Below are 9,883 nucleotides of genomic sequence, written 5' to 3' on the forward strand. Positions count from 1 at the left end.
CACAGAAATATCAAAATCAGAGCAGCTGCACATCATTTAAAAGAGATCGCTAAAATACTTTTAATTGAAAGAACAACCAAACACACACCAACAGAAATACAAAAAAAACAAAAACAGGATAAAAATGGAACAATGGATTAAGAAGCATGTTAAAAGTAGACATGTTCCTGTGGTCTGTCCAGTGCAAAAATGTGCAATTCAAGTCCTTTCCTCGAAAACCAGTTGTTTAGGCCACCAAAAGCCTGAACGTGAGGAGCTATCAGCTAAGGTCCTTTATCCAGAGAGGGACACAGAGTGTATTTGTATGGGTGAGAGACGATCCTGGTAGTGTTTAGAGTCCAGGCATGACATAGGCTATATTGTCCAGAGTGTTTGACTGGAGAAAAGAGAAAAAGACAATTAGAGACTACAATTTCAATCGAGAAGATTGAAACATTAACACTGAGCACTCAGTTTATAAGTAACTTGATTGCAGGGCCTTAACTCAGTGCGATTAACTTTTATTTTCACAGGACGTAATGTGCACATGCCAAACTGATTTTAAACTATGAGGATACTGAACTGGTTCTTAACCCTAACCGAGCAAGGCCGGCTGACTCCAATCCCAGAGGGCAACGACACAGCAGAGCAATACAGCGATCTTTTTGCTGGATGTGACCCTATTCAACCTTTCCAGGACTGGTCATTAGTAACTGAATCAGGCACACTGCCACAGGGAACAGTCAACTGTGCCATGCTGTGGTCCTGAAGGACTAGTCTCTTTTTTGAGGATGAAACAGTTATCAACAGCCCTGTTATTTAAGCTGCTGTATTTACTAGTTCACCTGTTATAAGCTAGTGTTATTATGGGTACCATTATGATATAAACTACTGTAATAACCACATACCCCTACATTATGGGCCACTATAACGAGTACCTGTTTTATAAGCAAAGAGTTACCAGTTATAAGCAAGTAGTTACCAGAGTCTTTATGACATAATGAATACAAGTGTAATAGCATTATAGCAAGGGTTCTGAACTCGTGGTCCCCCTGTTCCAGGTAGCGTGGGCTAATGGTGGGCCTGAGAGGGTGTATATTAAAGGACAGGGCAGCATGGAGCAGGTACCAGTATGTGAGCAGGACAGCCGTTGAGTTCTGGCACCTGAGCAGTGAGACACGCCAGAGGACCCAAAGCACACAGCATAGAGTCCAATAGCACAGAGAGGGAGCCCGAGACAGTCACCATACCCTACACACACACACACACACACACACGCACACGTGCGCACACACACGCACACACACACAAACAGTTAATGTTTAGTACTAATTAAGACACACTGGGTCACTTTCTGGATGCACGTTGAGGACCCAAACAGTGATCAGGGTTTAGGAGTTAATCATGAACGATTAATGCCTCATGTCACGACATGTCTCTCTCACGTCAGTCAAGTCAATCTCAGCTGAAGTGTTGTGCAGGCCTACAAAAGCGATATTTTACGTTGCTGGCATGAGGGAGCAGACCGCGGTACTCAAAACTTGAGTTGGTGGTTCAGTTCATCTAACTATTGGCCACTGCAAATCTAGATCTAAACTTGGCTTGGTGAAGTTCTGTCTGATTCTGTCCAATTACTGCCACCACCCTTAAACAATCATTAGCTCCGCCCTTTTCTGCACACCTGGTGCTGCTACCGCTGTCCCTGTGGCATATTTCTAACCACTCCAAATCTATGCAGATCTAAACTGAGCTTGTAGCCAGAAAACAGATGTCCTATAGTTCCAAGCCCAAAATCAACGAGGAACTAATTGATGGAATCCTGTCACACCTCAGTCTCCTGCAGCCTGCGACCAATGAGGGAGAGTGACTCCCCCAGCAGCTGCAGGTGGGCTGCGGCATCGATAGGGTCCACATCCGGGTCTCTGAGCGGGGAGGACAAGGCCTCAGTTGCAGGAACCGGAACCGCCCCATTCTGCGCCAGGGAAACCACTGGCTCCGCCCTCTTGGGGACACCTGCTGTTGTGGGCGTTCCTGTTGCTGAGGTAACGACACCCGGGAACGTTGCAACACCTGTGGAGGGAGTGGGGTCAGAGTTTTGAGTCCAAATCATCAGTCTGCCTCTTAGAGTGGAATTCTTGCATTACTAGAGTGGAAGTTTCGCATTAATTATATAAAGCAGTACAGTACAGCAGTACAGTATACTACATGTCTCCTCATTATTACAGCTCTATAATTATTACATAACAATGATTAGCCATTTGTCCATGCTTACTGAATGAATGTACACAGGGTCCTTTTGTTTCCTGTGCAGCAGGTTTGGCCTGCTATGCTAAATGCCTGGATGTACTGATTCATCCATTAAGTATGCTTATAACATACAGGGCTTAAGGGGGGGTGGGATCAAGGACTCAGCAGTCGACAACGGTGCCGTCTACTGGCCTTTAGTTTTGTTGGTGTCTTTGGCAGGTCTGGGTTGGCTGTGTTTGCTGTGTTTTCCTGCGGCTGCTCCGGACTTCATTTGTTTGTGCTGTAGATACTCCACCCTCTCCCGCCACACCTGAGAGACCCGATAAGGCGCTTACTACAAGCACACAGTGCACCTCTAAACACAAGGTGACCCTACACCTTTTGCAAGGCTTCTGGTAAGAAACAAATCTCATTTACAGTATAAAGGTTGATATGCTTAAAGCTTGACTTAACTACTATATACATTGATGCACTAATAAGGAATATCCTGCGTAGACCATTGCATGGTGACACAGACCTGTTTGTCTCCCTCGGGGAGCTGCTTCCAAGCATCTGCCAGTTTCTTACTCAGATCCCCAAAGTCTGTGGTAAACAGGATTACAAAACCAGAACCCAGGTTAAAGGTTGAATCAGGTGTCAAAACAGTACCATCAGCAACACTGCAGCATGTGAGCAGGGTATGTTATTACAGTTATTACAGTAAATTACAGTATGCTTATTTTATTTTGCTCTTTTAAAATAAAATTACTAGGCCAGGCAAGGCAGTGAAATGTTCAACTGACCTATAAAGACAAAACTGAGGTAGCAAAAAAAGCTAAATCATAACCTACACATGATGCACCAGGTAAGCAATTACCTAATAAGTTAACATACATGCAATAACTCACATTGGATGTCTGAGCTGTATTGATCAAGCTATGATTCTCTTAATCTTTATCTTAATCTTTAAGGTCTTTAATCTCATCAGACACTCTGAGCAAGTATAAAAGTACTGACCCAGACCCGGCTGCTCTTCCAGGATGCTTATCCTGTACTCCTTACAGAATATCTGATATGCTGTAAGCACCTTCTGCTTCACCTGTGGGGAAGACGGGGAGAGGGCGAGCGAGAGAGAGAGAGAGACATGGGAAGACAGTGAGAGAGAGAGAGAGTAGGGTCATGGGAATCACTTAACATAATATGTGTTCTTTACTACTTTTACTTGTGGTCTCATTTTCACCTGATGGGGCCTTTAATTACAAACCCAGCCACCCTACCTTCTCAGCCTTTAACCTGGCCTTCTCTTCTTTCTTTCTCTTCTTCTCACTGTGAAATCCTGATCGTCCCATTCCATATAAACCATCCTGTGAGCTGCCGTTGTCTACAGCAGTGGAATCAGAGATGTGATGGACAGGGAAAGGCAAATCAACAGATCAAGGCAAATTTTTCAGTGCAAACACAAACACACAGACACACACAAAACAAAGAGGAGAGGAAAAAAAAAAAACAAAAAAAAAACAAAAAAAAAAAACCTCACGTCACCACAACAGTCAATTTTGACACAAGGAATGAGAATTAGATCAGGGGTTACCTGTTCCTGTTTTCTTCGTGCTTTTGCTGCTGCGTCTCTGCTCCCTCTCCTTATCTTTCTTCTTCTTGCTTTTCTTGCTCTTTTTGCTCTTCTTGCTATATGGCGTGAAGGAGTCATCAATGACCAGCTGTCCACTTTCCGTGCCCTCTGCCGAGGAAGAGCTGTCATCGTCCAACGGATCGTACGATCCCCCATAATGCCCTATGGCATGGTACGAAGATAGGTCAGTACATGCACCGCTGAAGCTACTGCCATCTGTGTTTAAGTGTAATGTTTGTTTATTTTATTTTCATAAACAGCAAATGAGAAAATCCTTCCGTCTAGTGTACTCGGCAAATAATAAAATTTGTGATTCTGACATCACTATCACTCCAGAACTGTAAGCCCCCTCAATCCAAACATTTTATTTTCTCAAAACATCAGCAAGCCAGAGGGCAGCTGCTTCCATGAACAATTGTATCGATGTCGCACAACCTTACGTTCCGTCCTCCACAGACCCGAAATCAACGCGAAAAGCTTCCCGCCATCCCTGCCTCACCTTCGAGCTCCACCTCCTCTCCGACCACAGGCAGTGCCTCTCGTACTATGTGCTGCTTCTTTTTGGCAGACTTGGGTGCCACCACGCCCTCTCTCCGGCGCTCCTTCCCTGAGGGGAGAGAAGGGTACGAAGGCTTCTTGGGGAGCGTGGGGCTTGGTTCTGAGCCCACAGCCGTAGGGGAGGTGATGGCCTGGAGGAGACCCATGGCAGTCACGGCAGTCTGGGGGGAGCTGGAGGGGGCAGGTGAGGGCAGGGAAGAGCCATGGATCTCTGACAGCCTTTTCTTCTTTTTGTGGTGCGACCCAGAGCCATGATCTGTTGGGGGACAAGTTTTATTGGGACACTATATTAATGAACTCATGCATGATTAATACATATGTTATATATGCAATACGTTATTATTAATTCATTTTGTAACTGGTGCTATTTGGCCAGTACTCACTCTCCTGCCTACCTTTGTGTTGATAATCATCGTCATGCTTCTTCTTTTTCTTCTTGGGAATCTCACTGCTTGCAGGAAGCCCCTCAGGGTCCTTGGGGATCAGCAGAGAGCCCATGGTGAGCTCAGGGCACAGCTGGCACAAAACATAACTTGTCATTACACCATAGTCTCCTCACCTTTGGACGTTTCTTTGAGGACTTGCGAACCTCCGCATCAATGATCTCCTCTTCTCGCAGGAGATCTTTGTAAGATCTCCTCTTTTCTCTCTGGCTGCGGCCTGCTACCAGACTCACCTCACTCTCCATCTGACAAATATAAGGTAATGCCAGAAAACCCTGAGACTAAGGTTTTTCTTGTACAAAGATGATGTTACAGTAACAAAGATCATTGTACTTACCACCAAATGTTAAACCAAATGTAAAAGTTCCCATATTATGGTGTTAAAGTTTACAAATCTTAAATTACTTATTTATTGTACTGACCAAAGATCCAAAAACATAAAATAACTAAGATCATTACATAACTTTACTCTTCAAACTTCACACTGTCCCAACCGCCCCTAGGATGTATAACTGAGATAGACTAACACTATTTAAATTAAGATGGCAAAACCGGCAGTGCATTGTTTACTGTCATTTTGAACCCTCCGTTTAACTTAATAACTGCCGTAACGGTTCCAGCGTGAAACGTTTCGGAAGCGCTGTTATCCTTGCCTAACAGAATGTAACAGAGACGGGTGCATTAGATGGACACAGTAACGTTAGGAGAGAAGCTAGCTAGGCAGAAACAATGCCTTCCCGCCTTTGTTTGAAAACAGTATTCCTAGCCAGCTAAAACGAGGTGTGTTCTTACAACCTCCTGTCCGCAGAGTAGCAGCTTACAAGCTCCTAATATTTTTAGGGTAGTAGCGTGGCTAACACACCCCTTCTTACAAGCTCCTAATGTATGCAGGGTAGCATCGTGGCTAACCTAGCTACCTAGCTAACCTAGCTAACCTAGCTAGCCCCACGGCTCGCGCTGCTGGCTCGCCTCAGCTTGGTCTCTTCGGTTGGCTAGCAGCAGCAAGCTAACCAGCTAAATAGCTAACTAGCTGCCTAACTTTCAAAGAGAATAGCTCTCTGTCAACTCTCAGAATTACCACAAGCTTTCCGCTCCCGCGCACATAACGTCATTGGTATCACTGCGCCTTTAACGACAATTAACATTTCAATTCAGAAAAAGAATGTACCATTAGAAACCATTCGTAAAGTTCAAGCTATCTTCGCCATCTTGACCACCGAAGTGCTTTTTACTCGACTGAACGCAACATGGTGGGAAAAGCTCAGTCGTGCCCCCAGTGGGTGATCTGAGAGCGTAACTGATACCCAACATGTGGCCCGGCAACGCTCTCAAAATAAAATATCCCGCTCATGTGCTCTTAAATAAATGGACTTCACCAGAAAATTATGGGAACACTTAAATCATACGTAGGATCTAAATGAACGAAAGATTCAATTTGAAGATCTTTATTGATATAAATTGTGTACTTGGTTGAGAACAAAATTATATAACAACAATCAATGGAATTCAGAACCATTATCCCACTGAGAGCTGATGATTCAATATTGCACCAAATAGTAAAAGAACTGAAATCACAGGCTGGTCCAAATTCCATCATGGCAACTCATACAGTGACTCAGTAGTGGGTATGGCCCCCACATATCTGTATGGAGCACAGATGGGGTCGTGGTGGATATCCTCCCAGACCTAGATCAGGGCACCAATGAGCTCCTGGACAGTCTGTGGTGCTACTTGGCGGCATCGGATGTCTAGCCCCAGAGGTTCCCTATTGGATTACAGTCTGGGGAACATGAGGGCCAGCCAATGGCATCAATGCTTTCACCATCCAGGAACTACACACTCTGGCAACAATGCCCAACATACCATGACGAAACCAGAGTTCTGCACCAGCATAAGGTCTGACAGTGGCTCTGACAATTTTGTCCTGGTACTTAACACCAGTCAGGGAAAAGTTAGCTATCACATGGAGGTTTGTGTGACCATCCAAAGATATGCCTCCCCAGACCATCACTGACCCAACGCCAAACCGGTCATGCTGGATCATGTTGCAGGCAGCATAACGCTCACCATGGCGTCTCCCTTACTCTTTCATATCTGTCACGTGTGCTTAGTGTGTACCTGCTGTCATCTATGAAGAGAGATAGCAAAGCTACAGTACTGTTGAGAAGAATTAGTCAGGAAGAATGAGGAAAGAGCAATTGTCTGTGGCCACTGAAACTGATTTACAGTCCTAACTGGACAGACTGATATGCTTGAAGTTTAACTTACTTGGTGTTATACTTCGATGATTAAGTATTCCCTTCATTTTATGAGCAGTGTATATTCGCCACCACAAATTAAATGAGACAATTTAGTGAAGACGAGAAACAGTGTCACCTAGTGGTGACTTTCAAACTTTTGAGTCGTTCTACTCTCTTGGTGTTCTCTTTGTTATCTGTTGCAGGAAACAAAACTGAAGCACGACAAGCAGGTTCATCCACGTTCCTTCAGAGGTTGAATGCGTAAGAAATTAAAAGGAAATAAAATGAAAAAAGAACAGTAAATGAAATTAAAAAGAGAATTTTTACAACCCTGTTTAAATAAAAGGAATCTGACACATTGCCCAACATCCTGAGAATCTGACACAGCTGTGTGCTTGACGACCTAAAGCAGACATTCAGCATGACATTCAGACAGTTCAGCAAAGAACAGTCCACACTCAGCCCACTTGCAGATTCTCAGCAGATACTGAAACGGTACCTGAAGAAACAAAGCTTGGAATAATTGAACTCTAGTACTCTGCAGCACTGAGAAGCAAACACAGGGAGAAGACAGTCTTAGAATTTTACCAAGATCTCGATCAGGAACAGATACTAATCAATTTGTTGAAAAAATGCACAGAAGTGGATCTCCATGTTTAGAAGCACTTACATATGTGAACAAATGTTTTTCTTAAAGAAGCTGAATAAATATCCTCTATGAAAAAGACTGACAGACAAGAACATGCAGGTAGCACTCAGACTTGTGACCACCTCACTGGAACCTGATATTAATCATTTGGTATCGTAGAAGTGAAGCAATATTTCCCACTGAACAAGACATTCCTTGTAAGACATTCCTTGTAAGTACCTAATGTTATGTAATAATGTACTAGCATATACTAATAAATATATGGAGAAGTCTACAAACAAGCAATGTTAATATTTGTGGCCCTCTATTATAGATGTCTGAAACTGTTAAAAATAAGTTGGGCACCTGGCTATTTTTAAAATTTTTAAAAATCTTTTTGTAAACAGACTTCCAGAGAGCACTGAAGTAGACTATCTGCTAAAGGATGTCCAAATATTAAAAACTAATTATACTTAACAGCCAAACATTGATGGTGGTAATAGAACCTGAGTGTTACAAAGAATAAAATCATACAAATGACAGATTTGGAAAGATAACTAGATGTGTTGTAAAAGTAAGGGAAAAATGAATATCGTGTATCAGAATTAGTGTAGTTTGTTTTGACTTAACTGCTGAGCTCAGGTAAAAGCCACAGAATATTCTGAAGTTAAATTAAATAGAGCATTTTTCATGCAGCCAGAATTTGGTAATCATGTCCTATTTTTGTGAGAACTAGCTTTGTTAACAAATAAAAACACCCTCATCTTAAAGCTGTTTTAACAGCTTCAACCATTTTTACTGTTTTTTGAAAGACTGCTAATGTTCCTCTTTTTTTTCTTTTTTTTTTTGGTAAGAACAGAATCAGGATGCAATAGGATCTTTGGGCTTGTTTCTTCTTTAGTGTCAGAAAGTGCCCTAGTTCAGCTGATAAACTGATAGAGCAACAGTTTAAAAATCTAGCCCAAACACAGCCTAAAAGACAAAACGATTGTTAGCATGCATGTGTGTTTGCCAATGAGAGCTCATCTTATATTGCTCCAGATCACTCTGCCATTAGAACCCCTGGCAAAAATCATGGAATCACAATATTGTAATTAATGTTGCTTGTTCCCAGTCAGCTGTGTCTAAAATTAGGTATATAAACAAAGTCTAAACAAAATGAAAAGGTTATAAAATTAAAACATGAGGATAGAAATGGCAGATGTCAAAGCAGCAGGACAGACATCTCAAGCGTTACGTCTGAGAAAATGTAATAGAAAATGCACAAAATAAATCAAAACAAATGAGTGGGAACAGGACATTGTGAGTATTCCCTCCTTTGGCCTCCAGAGGGCTCTCTCCCCTGGGTTCTAACTCAGGCGCTATGGGTTTTTTAAATCATCTGCACCTGTTCCACTCTGGTTGCCTCACTCCAGTGTGAAGTATTACTGGGTTTTCTGTGTAGCTGGATGGCATGTTTGGTCCTTAGATTTCCCTTTGTTCCTCTGCTTTTCCTCTTTGCATCATTTCTGGTTTTGACCCTGTTTTGGCCTTGGACTGCATGCTTTGCCTCAGTCTTTTCTGTGTTCATTAAAGTCCTAACCTGCATGTAGATCCCTTTCAGCACTCTGAGCCTCACATTTTAGAGTCAGTGTTTGTGAGAGAACTGTAAGAGTGGCTGTGGGAGTAAAATGGGATTTACTTACAGAAAAACCAAAGGAAAAGCAGCATTAACACCTAAACAGAAGAAGCTATGGAGCAATGGATGACTTGATGAGAATAATCTTCACTGAAGCTTTATGAATTTGCATTGGCCAAGGAGATGATCCTGGAAACTTTTGTCTGGTGCCAAAACATATAAACATGTTGGGGGGGGATTTCCCCACTCATTTATGATATACAGTCGCAAATTAGGTGAGTAATCGGAGGAGATCACAATCCTCAACAGTCTGAATGCAAAGGTATACTTTGATATTTGTAGCACATTTCTCATTCAGTTCATAGGAAATAGGTTTGGTGGTGATGAAATCATTTTTCATGATAATGTAGTCACAGAGCAAAGAGTGCTAAAGGTTTTCTTCAGAAAAGGTACATCAGTTGAATGACATGACCAGAAAACAGTCCTGATCTCAGGTCAGTTGAAAATTTAAGGTGGAAATGTCCATGGCAAGGCTTTATCCTGCAAAGCAGACCTGTCAAC

General features: G+C 42.6%; 1 protein-coding gene and 1 long non-coding RNA gene across 3 annotated transcripts; one reads left to right on the top strand and one right to left on the bottom strand.

Moving 5' to 3' along the window:
* Positions 1 to 35: 35 nt before the first annotated feature.
* On the bottom strand, positions 36 to 6,101 carry hmgxb4b (HMG box domain containing 4b). Of its 2 annotated transcripts, XM_027013408.3 has the most exons (12): positions 6,005 to 6,101; positions 4,953 to 5,081; positions 4,789 to 4,867; positions 4,335 to 4,649; positions 3,797 to 3,997; positions 3,483 to 3,586; positions 3,223 to 3,304; positions 2,744 to 2,808; positions 2,419 to 2,536; positions 1,808 to 2,049; positions 1,108 to 1,230; positions 36 to 376 (listed from the first exon to the last, which is right to left on the bottom strand). In XM_027013408.3, the coding sequence occupies exons 1-12, from the start codon at positions 6,005 to 6,007 to the stop codon at positions 332 to 334; spliced, it is 1,506 nt and encodes a 501-aa protein (XP_026869209.3). In that variant the 5' UTR covers positions 6,008 to 6,101; the 3' UTR covers positions 36 to 331. The 2 variants fall into 2 exon arrangements, with proteins under 2 accessions (XP_026869209.3, XP_026869218.3); XM_027013417.3 differs by lacking the exon at positions 1,108 to 1,230.
* LOC145656945 (uncharacterized) lies at positions 3,904 to 4,438 on the top strand. Its single transcript, XR_014122621.1, has 2 exons — positions 3,904 to 4,019; positions 4,292 to 4,438. It is a non-coding gene; the product is annotated as an uncharacterized LOC145656945 (long non-coding RNA).
* Positions 6,102 to 9,883: the final 3,782 nt, after the last annotated feature.

Source organism: Electrophorus electricus, chromosome 3, assembly GCF_041902795.1.
Source record: "Electrophorus electricus isolate QZ-2024a chromosome 3, ASM4190279v1, whole genome shotgun sequence".
Lineage (NCBI taxonomy): Eukaryota > Metazoa > Chordata > Actinopteri > Gymnotiformes > Gymnotidae > Electrophorus > Electrophorus electricus.